This window comes from Eupeodes corollae, chromosome 2 (assembly GCF_945859685.1).
Source record: "Eupeodes corollae chromosome 2, idEupCoro1.1, whole genome shotgun sequence".
Taxonomy (NCBI): Eukaryota; Metazoa; Arthropoda; class Insecta; order Diptera; family Syrphidae; genus Eupeodes; species Eupeodes corollae.
In genome coordinates, this window is record NC_079148.1 from 141,779,858 (window position 1) to 141,799,897 (window position 20,040).

Sequence of the window (20,040 nt, forward strand, 5' to 3'; positions counted from 1 at the left end):
AGTGAGCATGCACCAACTCATCAGCAAAATATGGTCGAAAGAAAACATGCCCGATGAGTGAAATCTCACCGTAATTTGCTCCATTCGTAGAAAAGGAGACCCTCTAAATTGCGCCCACTACAGAGGCATCAGTCTCCTTAACATTGCATACAAGATCCTCTCTGCCGTATTATGTGAACGTCTGAAGCCGTTCGTCAACAACCTTCAGACCTGGAAAGTCAACTATCGACCAAATATTTACACTAGGGCAGATCTTGGAAAAAACCCAGGAACCAGGAATCAATACCCACCATCTCCTTATCGATTTTAAAGCCGCGTATGACAGCATCTATAGTGGAGAGCTCTACAGAGCAATGTCGAGTTTTGGCATCCCTGTCAAACTTATTAGTTTGTGCAGAATGACGATGGAGAATGCGTATCCAATTACTCGGATACGCAGATGATATTGACATATGTAATTGAAAGATCAAAGCGTGATGTCAGTGGAGCGTTTTTAAGTATTGCGATGGTAGTGAAGCAGATGGGTTTAGTGGTCAATAGGGCAAGACTAAGGGCCCTATTATGACTCGCGAAATAAATGTGACTATTTGGTATTACCGTTTGTGAATCGCCTAGTTGACATTCGCCTAAAATGTCAAAAAAAATAGCGAATTGAAATCTCGCTCTATTACCAATAGCGAACGTTCGCTATCTGTCAGAATCGGTCGAACTGTAATTCTTCGTGACTTGAAGAAATTTACTGTTAAATTTGAAATCGGTGGTTGTTTGTTTGTTTTATTTTGTTTTGAGAATAATTTTGGAAAATAAAGTAAAATGAGTGGCACTGGAAGTAGAAAAAGGTAATGAATGCTTAAAATTAATGAATGCTTAATAATTGCAAAAATAATAAAGAATTTTATCTGTATACCTAGCATAAAAAGAACCAACTCCAACCAATTTCCAAAGCTGGTTGAAATTATGGAGGCAAACCCCGAAATTGCGAAAGGTATAGGATCTTTCGGATCTTCAAAAAAAAACCAAGCAGAATATTGGGATAGGTTTGCCATTGATCTCAACTCCCTAGGCCCTCCTTTACGCGAGGGAAAAGAGTGGCATAAGGTATGTTAACAAAAAAAAAATCAGAAAAGCATTTAATAATATTTTTCATAAATGTAGGTTTGGCTTGACTACAAACTAAAATTAAAAAAGAAAATCGCAGACAACAAGAAGGATGTATGTAGTTGCAACTGGTGGAGGACATTATGGGCAGCTTTCTCTATCTCCTTTGGAGCACGCAGTGGACGATCTACTCAGCCTTCAAAAGGCTGTGAATCCTTCAGGAAATACTTTTGGAATACGTTCTCTTGAAACTGTATTTCAACATCTTGAAGAATCAGAAGTAGACGTTCAAGATATAACATTGCCATCAGATATATCATTACAACCTGGAACATCTCACCGCAAGAGAAACGTCGAGAATGATAGAATTAAAATACTCAACAAACAAACGAAGACGCAAGAGGAAATTCTTGAGACGGAAAAAAAAATTCTCGCTGCTTCAGACTCCGCACAAAAGTCGCTTTCGGAGATTGCCCGATATTCTAGGAAGAATTACGACCTTAATAAAGAATATGTCGACTTGTTAAAAGCCAAAGAAAGAAGGAAGGAAAAGGAGAACCTGGAGAAAAACAAACGACATAAGGATCTGCTGGAAGTGAAATTAAAAAAAATGGAATATCACTTACAATCTTACAAAGATTAATAGTGAATTCAAAGTTTTGTGTGTGGATTATTATTTTTTATTTCATTTTTTGAAATTAAATTTTTATTTTTACTTATTTCTTTATTTTGTAAGTTATTTCTAAGTATTTTAAAACAAAACTAGACAGTTAAAATTAAATACATATATACATACTTGAATAAAAAATATACTTTAAAAAAGAAAAATAGGTATCTTTTGAATGATTGTTGTTATAAACTATAAAGCAGACAACATTTCATTTCTTATTCGGTTGCCTTCTGAAGTTATGTTTACCATATCTAACTCAATTGGTTCATATCCATTCTCCATATGTATGTTTGCTTCTTCTGTTATCTCAGGATCTGGAATGTTGTATTTGCGACAGATATTGTGTATTGCACAGCAGACGTTGACTATTTTGATAGCTTTTTTTGGACTGTAGTGCAATTTGCGCTCGTTCAGGACTGACCTGAATCTGCTTTTTAATATTCCAATAATTTTCAGTATTTGACGTTTCACCGAGTCATGACGTTACATATTTCACTTCTTAAAGTTGGTAGTATTGTTTTCAAAAGCGAACGTCGAAGTTCGCCTCTCATAATACTACGACTTAGGCAATTCGCCAAATCGTTCGACTCTCGAGTCATAATAGGGCCCTAAGTATATGCTGTCATCAAAAAAGGACATTGAATAAACGTCACCATGGACAAACGTCACCATGGACAGCTATAATTCCGAGTTAGTTAAGGACTTTGTCTACCGCTATAAACACAGACAACGACACCAGCGCTAAAACCAAACGAATAATAAATCTTGCAAATCGCTACTTCTTTGGACTTAGAAGGCAATTGAGAAGTAAAGTCCTCTCTCGAGCATCTAAAATCACCATCTATAAGACGCTTATCATCCCGGTTTTCATTTATGGCGCTGAAGATATAACGACGAACTGGGGCCCTACTCTGTAATGCGTTTCGAAAAGGAATATTTTGTACTCTCTATTTCTAATGCGCATAAGAAATCTAGTACTTGCGGAATGGCAAATGTACGGACTGTACAGCGACACTGACCTAGTTAGCAGAATTAAAGTCCTTAGATGGCTGGGTCATGTAGAGCGAATGGCCATCAACGCTCCACCCCGGAAGGTCTTCAAATCCAATGCCGAAGGACGGCGCAGTAGAGGAAGACCGCGGCTCAGGTGGGTGAAGACCTCAACCAACTTGGCGTGCGAAACTGGAGACAGTTAGCTAGGGACCGAGCTGGCTGGAGACGCATGTTGGTTGATTCTTGTTCGTTCGAAAGTAGTCAAATAGATACATAGTACCAATTTTTCGAATTCGAGCAATTTCATTGTAGAATCGAGTTACATAGTAAGGCCCCAGGTCCGCCGGATTTTAGCACCACTTAAAGTATGTAAGTACGCAAGTATTATTGTAAATTTAAATACAGGTTTAAATTTCGCCTGATGATGTACATAGACATATGGGCGACACGTATCAAAATGCAAAAAATACTTGTTTCAATTTTTGACCTGAAGCTTACCAGAATAAGTAACAGACCAAAAAAGTCGTCATAAATCCACCTTTACTAAAATTCAACGCAAAGTATTCGAAACACCAAATACCAGAAATGAAACAGCTGAAATTTCAAAAAGTTGAACTTAAAGAAATAAAACAACAATTTTTACGATTTTTTTTTTTTAATGATTTTTTGTATCAATTGCTTAAATTCCTTTATTATACAGAAATCATTTCCTTTTGTTATTATTTTTTGTGTTGTTTTTTGTTTATATTTAATTAAAATCATGTTTTATTTTTGTTTGTTTTGTTAAATTAGAATATATATATATATATGCATTTATATAATTTAGATTCATTAGTAAATTTTACATGATAATAATTCACAATGAATTATGTATTGTTCTTATAGTATTTGCTAAATTCTATCTGTGAACTTATACTCCGCCGAACAATAATTTTTAGTATTTTGTTCGTATGAATTTTATACATGATGTGTGTATACATTTTACATACAATACAATCACTCTCTAAAAATAAAACTCACCTTAAATATATCTATAAGATTACATAATACATAATTAAATTAAAAATAAAGTCACCACTTAAAATATTTTAAAAAGTAGCTTATACTCGAATTAACTAGAAAAAAATGAGCAGTTTTTTTTATGTTCATATATTGTTTTATATAAATAAATCTAAACAAAAATACAGACCGATAAACGCCTTATGAAATTCATTTAAAATAAAAATTAAACTATAAAAAGAAAATTAATTTAAAATAAAAAAAAATAAAACCTTGAAATAAGTTGGTCGACTTTTGATAAATCTGAATTCTTTTCGTTTGCGATCACAAAAATGTATGAATTAAAAAAGAAAATATAGTAATATAATACATTTTTTGTATTTTGTACAAATAAAAAATATATATTTAATCCACAATTAAAGTTGGAAGAAAAGAAGTAAATAAAGTTAGAAAAAAAATAAACTATTTGTATTATTTGTTTAAAGCCCTTAATAAGTGTAGTTTTGTTTTTTTTTTGTTGTTGTTTGTTTTGTATATTAAAAAAATAAAATATTTATTTACATTTTGCATGAATTGGCTTGGTTAGATTTTTAATTAACATATTTGTGTTGTTGTTGTTGCTTTTATACTACGCACAAAAAAAGAAAGTAAAAATAAAAAACACGCGCAAATAGAATTTAATTTAAAAAATTAATTTATCATTTTTGTCTTTGAAAATAATAAATAATCTTTTTTGTACTTCTTTAGTAGCAGAACGTTAATATAATAATAATTAGTTTTTATTAATTTGTTTTGTTTCTTTAACGTGCCGCCGTCTAATGAACAAATTGCAATTTTAATTCAATGTTTTGTTTTTTTTTGTATATAAACTTATCTTTTATCCTGATTTTTGTTTCAAAAGCATAAATATAATATTTAAGTGTTGTTCAAAAATATTTTGAACTTAATAATATTAATATAAGATATTAATTTTTGTTTTCTTTTTGTCATATATGTCAACTTTTTTATTTATTTAAATTAAATTCCTTAAAAATAATTTGTTAATATTATATTCACTCCATTACGTCTAGATTGTTTTTGTTTTTTATTGAAATAAAATATGTTAATAGTTCTGAAAATGTGAAACTTTTTGTCCTCTTGTCGTTTGTTTTGTTGTTTTGTTTTTATAAATATGATATTTTATGTTCTTCTCTACATTTTTTCATCATTTAATTATTTTTTTTATAGTTAAGAATTAATAATTTTATGGAAATATCAATTGATTGAAATAATTTAACTATTCACAAGGATATAATAAATAATTAGTTATTATTATATTAGTTTTTTTGTTTTGTTTATGTTTGCTTGTTTTTCATTCATTTTATCTAATAATACAGATTTTGTTTATATGTATATTTTTATATATATATATATTTATATTTATTTTATTTTTTTAAAAAGATTCTTTAGAAATTGTTTCAAATCACCGTTGCTATAAATGTTGTTTGCTGTTGGAAGTCCAAAAGACTGCTCAACGCAATTGATTTCTGAAATAAGATACAAAATATTTCAGTTATTGAGGCATATTTTTTAGTTTTTGGAAAATACCAGGCTTGTATTTTGTGACACAAAGTTTTAAATAGTATCTCATGCAAAGTTTTTTTTTTGGCGTTTATAAATAATAAAAAGATTAGAATTTTTGTAATTGATACAAGATAGTAGTCTCTCTTCATTCAAACTTCGTCTAGTTTTACTATGTGTACAAGACTGCAAATCAATTCTTAGATCGTCAAGATTTAGACTGAATAACGGTAAATGGGTGTCTATAAGCGCTCAAGCGATCTAGTTTTCAAACAGATAATTATATCGTCACTATAAATGTGTTTAATTAAGTGTGTCATCCCATGTGATGGGTTCGAAAAATAGATTTTTTTTTCATAAATTGATAGTTTAATATGTCTCGAATACGGTAGTAAAGGGATTTTTCAAAATTCAAAGTCGTTTTAAAGATACGACTTCGGGTTGTGAAAAAAGATAAAACAAATAAAGGAATCGGTGGAAAAGGACCAAGTAAACTTACTAATAAAGTTATTTAAGAAATCTTTAATGAAGGTTTTGAAAAAGTTATGTCTTCGCGGCCTATAGGTCATCTCCTATAGCGAATCTCACTTTCCGAGCGGCGCGTAAGTGATGCCGTTAAACAAGCCAGAATTGATTCAAGACCTGAACAATCTGCTTTGAAAGAGTTTCAAGAAGAAGAGGAAGAAATACTATATGGACCAGTCATCGCCGATTGAAAGGTTAGTTGATATTTTCATAGTTAAGAGGACTTAAAACTTTAAACGAGTTTTTCTCAAAACTGTGTTTTTCAAACTTTCCTCCATCCTATCTCAAAAACGGCTTGACCGAATGAATTGACATTTTTTGGTTGGAATTAGCATTGTAAACACATGGATTGAACTATCGAAAAGCAAGATTCCAAAAATTTCTATTTTTTATAGGAAAAAAACGCAAAATTCGAGACTTTTTTTTTCAAATGTCTCCCAAGAGTCCAAATTGATTAATTTAGTATATTCATTTGATAATAGTTCCTAATAGCATTTAGGCTCACAGATTAAAATGCCGTTTACTTTTTTGTTTTAGATAAGCCAATCAGCCGGAATCGTGAAGGAAGTGCGAGCATATTTTTTCGAGGTGGAGTTGTTCAAACCGGTGTAACTCGTGTTCTTTACAATATTTTTAATTCAAATTTTGTATTTATACTGTCGAACTATGTTAATAAATGATATTAAACTTAATAAAGTTGTATCTATTTACTGGTCGTAAAAAAATCCTAAAAATTGCTTAAAATACAGGCTGTCACATGGGATGACCCTCTTAAAGGAACCACTTTTGACAATAAATCAAACTCCAAATACTTTTTTACTATCCCTTACGATAATTTCGTCACTTTAACAAAGGTTTTGAATTGTTGATAATGATAAAAAATAATGCGAGTCATATCTATGTGATTTTCCTTACAATCACCGACACTTATAAAAAACAATTGGTTCCTGAGGTAATTCTAAATCGTAGGACTAATGTTTCCTCCTTTTCGTCCTTTCTATGATTTTTGACTTCTTTTCTATAACTGGCATTAACTTTGCCTTGATTTTTAGTGTTTTCAATAAGAATAATAAGGTCATCCGATAATATGAAGTCAGGAACGTTGTTTTGTTTACTTATATAGCTTTTTACGTTCTTCGGTTTTAGAATATTTCAGCATTTTGTTAACTTTTATCAAATAAGATATTGAAAATATGTAAACGGAATATTGAAGATAGCGATTTAAGTTGACGAAAATCATAACAAATGTTATTGAGCAAAAGTAGTAGCCTGCAAAAGGAGAATATCGTTTTTTCTCAAATAACCTGACTTGATACATTAATGTTGCAGCTGGACACTAAGGCCGTCAAAAACCTTAGAAAAGGTAATTTGGTTGCTAATTACAAAACCTTATTGACTTGTGTTAACACAGAAGCAGCGAATCTTTGTTCCATCTGTTCCTGTTTTCCCAATAAATTGACTGCATTATTTGTTCGATGGTGTTAGGCCGGTGCCACTATGGACAAAATAATAATAACAGTTACAACGTTTGAATAAAACAACAAAAAGCAACGCTTTCATTTTAAAATAACTTTTTTTATATTCTCTTTAGTTAAGCATATATTTTTTGTATCGATTAAAACAAAGATTAATGCTTTAAGTTGTAATTTATTTGTTTACGGTGCTATACCTGTTTGGCAAAACAAATTAAGAACAGTCAAGAAAAAAATGTACAAGTTTTGCAATTAAGATTTTACAGGATAAAAATAGGTAAATAATAAAGTTCTATAATTTAACTATTTATAATTAAAATAATTTTATTTTATTGAAGATTTGATTATGGGAAAAAATAAGCATTGCTCGAAATCACAGCGTCAAGCTATTTTGGCGTTGCGTGAGCAGGGTGCGTAGATTCGGATAAGTTGCTAAAATAGTCAAATGCTCCTCTACAATGGTTTTTCAAAAGCGTAACGACCAAGAAAAACTATTGAAATAAGGAAAATCCATTTATGCCTTGGCGTGACCTAACACATGAGACTGCTGTGGCAATCAGTTTCTGGACAATCCGGAGAGTTTTGCTTGAGTCAAAAGTATCAACTCGATCGCCAAGAAAGGTTCCCTTATTAAAACCAGGTCATATGAAGCAGCGCCTGGCTTTTGCTAAAATAAGGTCCGAAGAAAATATACCCTTTAAGTGGCGATTACAACAGTATAACAACCCTACCTCCATTCAACCTCTCTTTCCCTTTCCTAGTGCTCACATTGTGTCTGCATATTAAGGGTAGTAATATCCCCTTAAGTGTGTGCTTATTATAAAAAAAAAGTACTCAGCAAAAGTAACAAAAAGATGGTTTGAAGAAAATGGAATTGATGTTTTGCACTGGCCATCACAGTCTCCGGATTTGAATCCAATTGAAAAATTTTGAAACTACCTAAAAATTAAAAGCATCCATCAAACAAAACGGATTTGTGGAAGTTTGAGTTCTGAATAATTAAATGAAGAAAAAAATGATTTTTTTTTTTAAATATTAAACCGGTATTTATTTACTATTTTGTCAAAGTGTTCTTATTTTGATGAGCAGGTGTTTTATATTGAATTAATAATTTTCGGTTGAGTGTTCTTATTATTTTGGTCATAGCTGAACATTCAAATGGCTTTTATTTCGAATAAAACAATTTGTAACTAGTTTTAAGTTGCATTTGTTAATTTTGTCTCAAGCAAAATACCCAGTTCATTCAGGAATGCTTTACAGTGGTCCTACTTCCTAACTTGGGCCTGCGGATATTCCTTCTTTAGCCGTATGACGTATATGTGGAATATTTCAACACACTTTCTTTCTTTAACCGAATTCTCCTTTAAAACCCTCTTTTCTTTTCCTAACACTAGCGCTTTGTATTTAGCATAAAACAGGTGTGCGTTTATTTAAAAAAAAAGAGTTTAAATGTATACTATTCTTATCAAAAGGTAAGAAGAGCTATAACTTTTTTGTCTTGGAGAAACGTTTTTATTTGGTTAAAACTTATGTTAATTATGTAAAAGCAGTCAACATAACAACATAATGCAGTTTTACAAGCTCGACAATATAGAATTTAAAATTATAGATTATTTTTTGTTGCAAACAAAAAAATACATAAATATACAATACTGGTATTTTCACTTTAAAGAAATATTAACTTAATTTCTAATTTTATGTTTTAATTATTTATTTAAATTAAGAAGAAATTGTTGTTTAAGAAAAATATTTAAACTTTTTTATATTAAAACATATTAAAGTAAAAAATAGAATATAAAATAAAATATGAAAATTTAAAAAGTGTAAAGATATGAAATAAAAAATACTAACTTTTTAATAAATGGGAAAACAATTTAAATGTTTTTTTTTTTGTTTTGTAATTGTTTTATTTTTTTGTTTATTTTGCGCACAGACAAACACGAACACAAGAAGTAGAAGAACAAGATCCGTTACTAATATGGGCATCCGTTTATCTCGGTCTTTGTCTGTTGAATAAATTTTGTTTTTGTTTTGTTTTTATTGAATTAGTAATTTTTGTGTTTAAATTTAAATTTTTTAAACACAGAATGGTTAAATTTCTATTACAAAAATTTTAGTTTCAAGAATTTTTATATAAATATGTTTAAAAATATTAAATCTTCTTAAGATTAAAAAAAAATATATATATTAAAATAAAAACATTTTGCAAAAGTAAAGAGAGGATTTTTTTGTTTAAAGATGTTTACTGATGTTTAAGAAACTTGAATACAGAAAAAAACACTCTACTCAAAATGCATCCCAATAAGGCTTTTTTTCACCTTAGAATGTTCGAAAATCATTTTTTTTAAAGGTACCCGGTCATGTTCAGGAAAAACCTTTAAGTACTCGGTATTTGAATCTTACAATAAAAATTATTCATAATTTTTTACTCACAAAACTAACTAAATAATTTTAAACCAATTTACTTGACTGCCTGCTATGCCATGGCTGAACTTACAGGCCCGTGGCCCCCTATATAAAGGGATATCATCGTAGTCTATGTTATTGGTCCTTAGTTTGGCCCAAATTATTCTTCAGTTTCGACATGATTAAAAGAGGACGGGCCTCATTGTAAATATCAAACTAAACAAATTGAAATGTTGGGAACTCTAAGATGCCATAATATTTCAGAAGCTAAATTGGGATGTTATTTTCTTTTTTTTCAAACTTTTGCGTTTTGAAGTGAACATAAAAGTGGAAGTCGCGAAATGAGGAGGACTCAGAATTATTTATAGAGCAGACAAAATTAAACATATTGAGTTATTTTGAAAAGAATTTATGATAATTAATAAGAGGGTTCATGACCTTGAAAGAAGGAACGGGGGGATATATATTATATATATTCAAGCTTAAGCAGTGGTTTTGACAGCGTTGATAAACAACTTTTTACAACAATAATTTGACCCCATAAAATTATTATTACCAGTCTAAGTAGGGGACTCTTAACAGTGTATCGAATCGGATGCGAACTGCAAAGCAAAGAGATAAATGTTCTCTATAGAGTGAAGGGACAGTGGAAGAGGAAGAATAAATCTTGTTTTTTTTTTGTGGTGATTTTCAGTCATACTGTGCGGTAAAATTTACCACAACAACTTTCACTCACCTATTCTATATCCCGTTCCCTTTTAACCTTCCGTTTTTCGTTGTGGCTTCAATATATTCTAAGAATTCAGTTGAATCCTGTCTTCCATCAGTCAGTGTCCTGCTCTTAATATATAATGGAAGAGCAACCAAAATTAGGTGTGGACAAAATGGTACATTTGTGCGACGGGCGGCACACAAAGTGATTGCTGGAAGGACAGACGGTCTGCACGAATACCAACCAAGGTGACAGACAAGTGGTCTGGTCACACCAAAACCAACAAAAAAAAAGGGACACGAGTGACACTTGGGCCTCAATTGCTGATGTTACTCATATGAGAATGGCTGCATGCCCAACATAAATCAATTTCGTTATGTAAAAGATGGAACGTTAACACGAGTCCCTAATCCCCTAGTCTGCGCGAAAGTCCAACGACAAAATAATAGAGTAAAATCGCGAGATCAAAAACCACTGCCAACTTCCACCCTCCGATAGTTAAAACAAAAATTTTTACATAATTGGAATTTCGTACAAAAAAAAAGAAAGCGTTAAACACTTGAGTTTCATGCGACTTATCAAAGTTTATCCAAAATTATGGGGTGTGAATAGGGTGGCTGAGTGCAACCATTGAGTTCCCGCTCACTGGAAGAAGTACTAGAGGTCGGCGAATTCAATGACAGTGGTAGTGCATAAAGCTGGGATGAAACGTGCGAGTAGGAAAAGTGGTGGTGTCTCAACTGCGTTCGCTCACTCTTGCAAATATGCTAGGTGAAGCTAAATTAAAACGCGAACGAGACCCACACTTTCTGATTGGCCGAAAGCATGTGGGAATGGAAGAAAAAGGAGAGGTCATCAAGGCAAGGTTAAAGCCTGGAAGATCACTTTTTTGCGAGATAGAATCTGAACCGGAGGTTCAAGAGATTGAAAGAAAAGATAAAAAAAACTTTGAGAAGTTCAAGTGTTGTTTGAAGTGAAAAATTTTTAAATTTTGAGGAAAAAGAAAAGTTAAAATTGGAGGGTGAAAAAAAAGGATTGAAAAAAAAAGCTAGGAGAGGGAAGTTGCAACTTTAGCAGGATATCCAGAAAAGATAAGTATCTGATTTGTGTTTGAAAAGTAAAATTATTTTATTTGTCGTGGTAATAACTATTGAAAATCGTGTAATAATCGTTGGGCTTTCGTTTCGAAAAAGGAAAAAAAAGGTAATTCCGAGAAAGCGGAACTCGCGTCCCGTAATTAGAAATTTTCTTTGTCCAGTAGGGACAAAAGGTTAACGGTCCATCCTCGGTGTCATACACCAACTATTTGTTCTTAAAAATTCTTAAAAGATCTTCAGTCTTATTTAATAGAATTCGCTAAACAGATGAATAGTTATACAGTGAATAAGGATTTATGTAGGCTCTATGTAACCAGACCCCTTGCATGACAGTCCAACGCACCAACCATCATGCCACGGGTAGTACTGCGAAAATTCTTATTTATAAAAAATTCTGCTATAAATTTTAGTTATACAATGCTTATATCAAAAAAAGTACCATAATGTCTATAAAATCAGCTTGTTGTCATAACAACTAAAATATAACAAAATAATTCCAATTATTTTTATGATATTCTCTTTCGAAAATCTATATTTTTTTTAAATTCTTCGTTTCTTCGGCTCACGAGCTTAACTGGAGAGGAATTATTGTTTTTATTTTAATTTCTAAAAGAGAGGAGAGAAATCAAAATGACATTTACGAAATAATAATAACAATAATTTCCTTATGTAGGCTCTATTCAACCTCAAAACGCGTTTAGCTTATTATGGGACTATGCAACCTTGTATAAGTTTTATAAATAGCATTTTTGCGTTTAGAGGCATTATAGAGATTACATAACTTTATGTAGGCTCTATACAGCGTTTTTAAATAAGACTGCTTGGGTTTTAATCCTACTTGTAAGGTTTCCCAAGCAAAATCGAAAACAATTAAAAATATTTCCATCCATTTAAAACATCTTTTTTTAATTTGTTCACAAATTGGTCTGGTCGGTTCTGCTCCAAAAGATGTAATTTCCTTTTTGCAAAAAAAAATTACTGGCGCCCATCTTGTTTCTTCTAAATTTGATTTTATACATATTTCAAGAACACCCTATTCGCAATCCACTATCAAATTAATTTGATAATTTCGATTAATAAAATTTACCTTGTTCCCAATTAATTAAACCCACCCCAAAACTGAGCTATCGGGCGACAGCACTGCTTTTGCTGTCTGTGAGGAAATTGACGAACAAACCTATTCGCGTCTGACAGTTGTCTATGATTTCAATAAATCATAAATAGGTACTACTCGTGCGCGTCGGCTACCTATTTTATTCAATTTTAATTCGATTTCGTTTTTTTGATTACAATCTTTTGAGTTTGCGGACAATCAATCCGCCATTGTATTATACAGGGTGGGCCGTAAATAAGTGCACTTAAAAAAAAATTATATTAATACAACTGTAGCGCTTTTAAAAGAAATATTTATTTTAAATTATACAAAACGAAATGAATTTTTATTTTTTAAAAATTAAATCATCCAAATATTGTCCATTTCGCCTACAGCACTCTTCCAATCTGACTCTGAGATTTTGGAATACTTTTGTCAAAAGTTGCGGAGTGATTAAGCGGATTTCTTCTTCAATGTTCGCTTTTAATTCAGCCGTCGTTGAAGGATTATTAGAGTACACCTTACTCTTGAGGTAGCCCCATAAAAAGAAATCCGGTGGCGTTAAGTCAGGGCTCCTGGGTGGCCTAGCAATATCACCCCTCCTCGATATCAACCTTCGAGGAAACATTTCTCTAACGACCTCCAGAGAGTCGTTACCTGTATGGCAGGTAGCGCCATCTTGCTGGAACCAGGTGTGAATAGTGTAACCACTCGATTCTTGCAGTTTTGGAGCTAAAAAATCTCTAAGCATCGAAACATAACGCTCTGAATTAACAGTAACATTACGCCCGTATCGATCTTCATAAAAATACGGCCCTATGATCCCCCACTTGGCTATTCCGGCCCAAACGGTCACTTTGGGAGAGTGTAACGGTCGTCCATGATTTAAGCGTAGATTTTCTGTTCCCCAGTATCGACAATTTTGTCGATTAACAAATCCGTTGACATGAAAATGAGCTTCGTCTGAGAAGATAATGTTATTGAAGTGAGGGAATCTCCGTATCATTTCTGTTGCGAAATTGAACCGTGAAACAAAATAGGATTCTTTCAAATCTTGGACAATCTGAATTTTGTAAGGGTATAACTTCAAATCATTCCGTAAAATGCGACGTAAAGTCGTTCTGGGTACTCCCAGGGCCGCAGCGCGTTTCCGTGTAGAGCTTCTTGGATCCTCGCGCACAGAAGCTTGTACGCGTTCAATTGTTTCTGCAGTCCGCCAGGAACGTGGGCGTCCTGTAGGTCGAAGTTTTTGCGTTGATCCCGTTGCCTCGAATGTTACGATCCATTTTTTAATTACATTCGTCCTTGGACACTCGGTGATGTTGGGTAATCCAAACTTTACCCGAAAAAGCCGACGAACAGTCACGTATGAGCGATTGTTTTCATAAAAGGAGCGAACGCAGAAAGCGCGCTGCTCTCCCGTGAACGGACTCATTGCGACTAAAAATTTAGATCTCGAGCTGCAAGGAGATACCATCCCGCGCGTCTCGGTTATTTCGTTCGGGAGTTAGAGCGAGACAAAAAGTGCACTTATTAACGGCCCACCCTGTACTTCATAAATTCGGTTCGTTATTTTTCACAACAATACATAAATTTGGTCCATCGAATATGGACTTTGCAGTCCTTTCTGGCTTGGTTTATAAGAACGAAAACTTACTGTTAGGCCTATTACTTTTAAAACCCTGTTAGGAATAAAAGTTCTCATTCCTAAGGGTAGGAAGAAGGGGACCAGTAAATGTACTGATATAGTTATTTAAATTGTCTCATTTGACTTTTTTGTGTTGCTAAACAATTTTCTTAGGAGCTCTTAACTGACGAGCCTTCATATGAGATCAGATGTACCAAGAGGAGATAGGACACTAATATTATACCTATCAGGATCAGAAGTAAGGAACAAGTCAAAGGTGTTCCTGCTCGACGAAAAAAATATTCTTTTTTTCTTTGAAATCAGATTATTAAAATTTACGAGACGTTAAAGCTCTGTCCAGATTAGGCTTCATTTCAATAAAACAAAACCTAACTAATAATGAATTTACAAAAAACTGCGCAAAATTTCAGCGTTTCCAAAATTCATAGATTTGAAATCGGATAGAAATAATATATTTAATCTAACACTTCCTTGACATGTAGATTTAATTTGACAGAAACACCAGAAAAAACATCTCGAAACAGCTAATTCTAAAAAAATACCCTCTCTTTACGTGATATGTAAAGGAACATTTGTTTAACTTTCGAAATAGAATACGGTCAAGTTATAAATATTTACCTGAAATACTGATCATGGAGAGATTGCCTTTGGAATTCAGCCGCCTGTAAATACTGTATTTATGCAATTAATGACGTTAAATATTTTAATTAAAATTGATAAACCTGAAGCTGATCAGCGTACGACATCCGAAGTAAAACATCCGAATGGGGCTCCCTCTGCATAAGCATATTTGGTCTCGGATATGGTCCAACATTCGCTAAATATTTAAAAAAAAAAAAAGTATTTTAAACTAAAGCTTTAAAATTTCTTCACACAAAAAAAAAAGGAAGACCAAAAAAGAAAATTTTGTCTGTAAAATTAGTTAAGTTCTAAAATGTTGTTTTTTTTTGTTTAAATATTGAATACAAACTCACGTGGCAGTTGAAATCCGGCCTCCTGTTGTTGCTGTGAAGGCAAATGTAAATGAGTATGAGAATGTGCATGATATTCTCGGGTCAATCGTATCTGAAAATTGTTTCAATAAAGCGATTTTTTGTTCAGTTTTTCAGTGTGTATTTTTTTAGGGGTTCGGTTTTTGATTTTTTTGATTTACGATTGATATTGACATTCATTCGTTTTGTTTTCTTTTTTAATTAAGTATTTTTACTTCATTCAACAGACGACTGAAGCGCGCGAGAATTCTTTGCTTAGTTAGGCAACGAAAAGCGTTAATATACAGCCAAATATGGTGAGAGAAAGATTATTTAGTTTTTAAATTAATTTGCACACTTTGTTTTTTAAATTGATTGTTTGTTAATGATATCGAAATGCATTGAGTGTGGGTGTTGGAATGTTAAAAATGAATTCAGCGCACCTGTTTACTTTTAAAAGCCCACCCAAAAAAGCAGAAATTTGTCTGTTGATGATTCAAAAGAGGAAGAGAGATTTTAACAAATAAATGTGTACAGATTTTGGTGGCGGTGAGTGTGTAGTAGAATGTTTTTTTTTTCTTTTTGTTTTAATGTGAAACAACACAGGCAATAAAAACAAACAAAACAAAATTATGTATAGGACAGAAAGAGGTTTTGGTTTTTTTTTTCTATTTTGTTATAATGGGTTATTTCGCAATTTTGATTTTCCAAATACGATTGATAAGTTAAGACTATTTTATAAAAGATTTGTTGAGGTCGTTCACACTCCTCCCGCAAAGGAATACAAATAACTGCTGAACGTTTTCGTCTTACCATATGCTCGTTTGGATCCATGCTAACGTGGTGTGGTGGTGGAATTCCTAGACGTTCCCTTTCCATTTGTGATATTGCAGCGGGATTAGCGTATAAGGGGAATTGCGAAGGATGCATTCCTCTGTAAATTAGAAAAAAAAACATTGAAAATTATTAAAATATATTATTTTTGTAGATAAATCAATTTGTCATCAATCAATACGTTTTCATTGAAATTTTGTTTAGCAAGATCACGGGACTGCGGGACTCAGACTATTTTCGTTGTTCTTTTATTAATTAGAACACTCAAATGGTTTTCAATACCATTTTGTATCTAACTGATAAGTCCAACTGTCGTACCTTGGGAAACGCACTGGAGTAAAAGTCGGGTTTTGAATATTTTAATATGAAAAATACACAACGTGAGCATTAAAAAAAGGAGGGGGTCTAAACCAATGTACGTACATTGGTTAAGAATTTTTGAACATTCCAATACCAGGGAAATATATAACGTAAGTCCGGTTAATTCACGACGAAGTTCAAGTCAAACGTAAACCGATGAGCATTCTTAGAATATTACGATTAAGCTTTTTAAGAAGGGAAATGCAGTTAGCTACTTCACAAGACCTTAGTCCGTTCAAATAACTTTAAAAAAGGTTAAGACTTAAACTAAATTTTTAAGTAACGGAGATGAGTCAATGTTTCATTGTCACCCATTGTTTCTTTGGATACTGTCCAAGAGGCTTAAGAAATTTTAATAGAATCAGTCCAGAGATGGGAGTTATACTCAAGTTTTCGATGTTTATAGGTTTTGAAATGAATATGTAAAGCTAAGAGTAATATTTTCTGCGAAACAATCGATTTAATTACAATTTAAAGACAGGAGATATCATTTATAAAATAAGAAATAGTGTAGGGGATAAAACGGAGCCCTGGGACACACCAGCATTTATTTTGTGGTTTACAGGCTTGACACCGTCTAATATTACTTGACGGTCCGAAAATTAATTTCAGATCCTATGAAGGAGGAACTCATATAAACCAAAAGCAAGTACCGATAAGCGAATAAGATGGCACTTTTTCAAGTACAATAATCTAACTTTTTCTAAAACGATGTAAAGATTTATTTCACTGTTTGGTGGGACGATTCATGAAATCACTAGTAGACATATTGTTACGAAAACCTTACTGCTGGTCATTGAGAAGCTTTTATTCCCTAAGATATTTTAAAGAAGTGACCTTAATGCAATCGGTCGATCATTTGAGGGGTATTGACCCAGATGGAAAAGCTTACGCCGAGGTTTTGCTAACGTCTCAGAAAATAGTAGGGATACCATCCGTGCGAAAAAGGATTGGTTCCATAGAACCACAACTTGCTTATGAACTCGGGGATCCATGGCTCTATCAGGCAAGGAGAATTTTCCGCGCACTGACTTTAGACAAGTTATTTCTCAGTTAACTAAAGAAGCATTGTGACCGAGGAAGAAATCATCATGCTTTTTACGAATGACCAAAATATTGAACTGCCTTTGGGAGATTCCAGTTTTTTTAATAACGCAAAAATTTGATCCTTCCAATATGCCGTTGTAGGCCTTACAGGCTTCCTTTACTCAGTTTGTTTGGCTTTAAAACACCGGAAGCTAACCTCTTTGCAGCTCAAAACGAACTATGACATAGCTTTTAGTCTGATACTTTTAACGCTATTCAGAAAGTTTTCATTCCTGAACTACAGTATATGGCACTATAGAGGAAACGGGTAAAGGTGTTGAAATTATTATTGAGACTAGCGTAGTTGGCTTTCTCGTATTGCCAAACGGTTTTTTAGCAGCTCTTACTTTTACTGGATTTGTTTGACATAAGCTTAGAAAATATGACAATATGTTAAGATGAGCACAGAGGTTCTAAATGTGTGTTTATCAGGGTCCGAAGTGAGAAACAAGCCAAGAGTATTTTCTGTTCGGCCCTTAACGTTCGATATTCCAAGAAGGCTTGTTGACAAGCTAAATAAGAGGTTGAACTCAGAAAACCTACTGTTTTGTTCGAAACTTATGTTTTATTTCTAAATAGTGTCACTTGAACGTGAGCTGCATTATAATATGTAGGGGGTGAGCTAGCTGTTGAATAAGTTTTGTTCGTCTATTTCAGACCCATTTAGCGTGGACATCGAAGATTAAAAATAAAATTGCCTTAAACCCTCATATAAAATGGTAATAAAATTATACACATTTTCTTGGAGAGATTACATTGAGAATATTTATATATTAAGTGTCACCATGATTTCTGGACTTTTTGTCTATTTCCGTTTTTCTATTCAATACTTAGACCCGATTTTGTTACTTACCTCATTCTATAATATTCCATCCAGTGTGGATCCAATCTTGATTGACTTGCAGCAGCTGCTGCTTGTGCGTTTTTCAGATCTTCAAGTTCCCTGTAATTACCAAAAAAGAAGCAATTTTGTCTTCAATTAGTGTTTTTCTCTGATCAAAATACTTGCAAAACAAAATTTGGAAATAATGAGAGATGAGAGAGCGAGAGTAAGCTAGCGTCTTCTGGCAAAATAGTTTTAAGTGTTTTATGTTCTTTAATGTATTTTGTTTTATGATGATAAACATGCGCATCTACTTTTAATAAGCGTCAATTGAAAAAAAAGCAAGATTTTGTTTTTTTTAATGAATGTGTTGTGGTTAAAAAAGAGATTGGAATTTTGTTTGCCTAGAGAAGAAGCATGCGGTTTTTTTTTGTTGCTGCAAATGTTACCCATGATTCGAAATGAAGTAAATAAATTATAATACAAATTAATAACTAAAAGCTATAGCGGTGCGGTGGAGGGGGGAAGATGGGAATTAAACGAAAAAAAAAGACAAAAGAAAAACTATTGTGCTTGTATGTAAAAAAAGATGGAAAAATATGCAAGCGGAAAAAGAAGACTAGCTTTGTTTTTTTTTTTTTTTTGGAGGCGTTTCTGCTTGAGTGTGAAAACTTCACTTAAAAAAACTTTTTTGTTTGTTGTTGTTTGAAATAATTTAAATATTAACTGTACCTCTCTCTACTATACATGGGCCCCATTGCGTGATGATATGGTGCTACCATCGGTTCAACAGGGCTGTGAAATATTTAAAAATAAGATTTCAAAAATTTATTTTTAAATAGTTTCAAAGAATAGAAATTAGTAGTAATTTTATTTTGGGGAAAGGTTTTTCTTGTTGGTTTTCAAAGGTTTTCAAAAATAGACAAGGAAATTTATTTTATAAAAATTGATATTTTAATTCGAAATTCTTTTCCTTATTTTTCTGATTGAATCATAATTTTGTTTGTTTTGTTTTAAATTTTGAATGCCAATAGAAAGAAAAGCTGTAGAGTGGTGTATTTGTGTAACAAGAAAAAGAACAGTGGTGAGGGAGCGGGATAATGAGTTGGATTAAAATCGACTGACAAACCTGAATGCAACATGTGGCCTTGCGTACTCGGAGAGCTGTCGAAGAGCAGGTGTGTCAGCATAAGGAGGTTTCAACTCCGCCTTAAGCTTGGCTTGTTGAGCAGCTTGTTGGGCAGCCTGGGCTTGTTGTTGCTGTTGTTGCTGCTGCTGTTGTTGTTGCTAAAAAAAGTTTAATTTTCATTTGAGATTTATTTATCGATCGGGTTTTTTTGTTTGTTTATTCTTACCTGTCGTCGTTCTCTTTCCTTTTCGGCAATCTTTCTATCGCGTTCTTCCCTCTTGCGTGCCAATTTAGAGTCGGCTACCGGTTTGAATATCAAATCAGTTCTTGTGCAGGAGTTATAGTCTCCTCTATCAATGTGCCGTACAAATCTAAAGAAGAATGAGAAACATAAGTCTTGAAGTTTTAATATATTTATGGCCTACTTACATTGCAGATTGTGATCGATGGCATTCGGTGTCATCGGGTTTAGCCTCGGGACTTGGTCCACGAGGTATATTGTGCGTAGGACTTGGAATTTCCGGCTCTGGATCAGGTTCAATATCAATTGGTACTAAAAATAAA

At 32.8% G+C, this 20,040-nt stretch overlaps 1 protein-coding gene across 10 annotated transcripts in view; it reads right to left on the bottom strand.

The window, feature by feature from the left end:
* Positions 1-4,550: 4,550 nt before the first annotated feature.
* The window catches only part of LOC129948206 (arginine-glutamic acid dipeptide repeats protein), a 45,523-nt gene continuing 30,033 nt past the window's right edge, over positions 4,551-20,040 (bottom strand). For 2 of the 10 annotated variants that reach the window (XM_056059101.1, XM_056059097.1), the window contains exons 6-16: positions 19,906-20,029; positions 19,703-19,847; positions 19,477-19,634; positions 19,080-19,142; positions 18,378-18,467; positions 16,058-16,178; positions 15,248-15,338; positions 14,996-15,090; positions 14,892-14,944; positions 9,169-9,323; positions 4,551-5,286 (exon numbers count right to left, since the gene is read on the bottom strand). In XM_056059101.1, coding sequence (XP_055915076.1) covers positions 9,308-9,323; positions 14,892-14,944; positions 14,996-15,090; positions 15,248-15,338; positions 16,058-16,178; positions 18,378-18,467; positions 19,080-19,142; positions 19,477-19,634; positions 19,703-19,847; positions 19,906-20,029 — 956 coding nt within the window. In that variant the 3' untranslated portion in view covers positions 4,551-5,286; positions 9,169-9,307. The remainder of the gene's footprint in view (positions 5,287-9,168; positions 9,324-14,891; positions 14,945-14,995; positions 15,091-15,247; positions 15,339-16,057; positions 16,179-18,377; positions 18,468-19,079; positions 19,143-19,476; positions 19,635-19,702; positions 19,848-19,905; positions 20,030-20,040) is intronic. The other 8 variants (XM_056059106.1, XM_056059103.1, XM_056059104.1 and 5 more) reach the window with 7 other exon arrangements.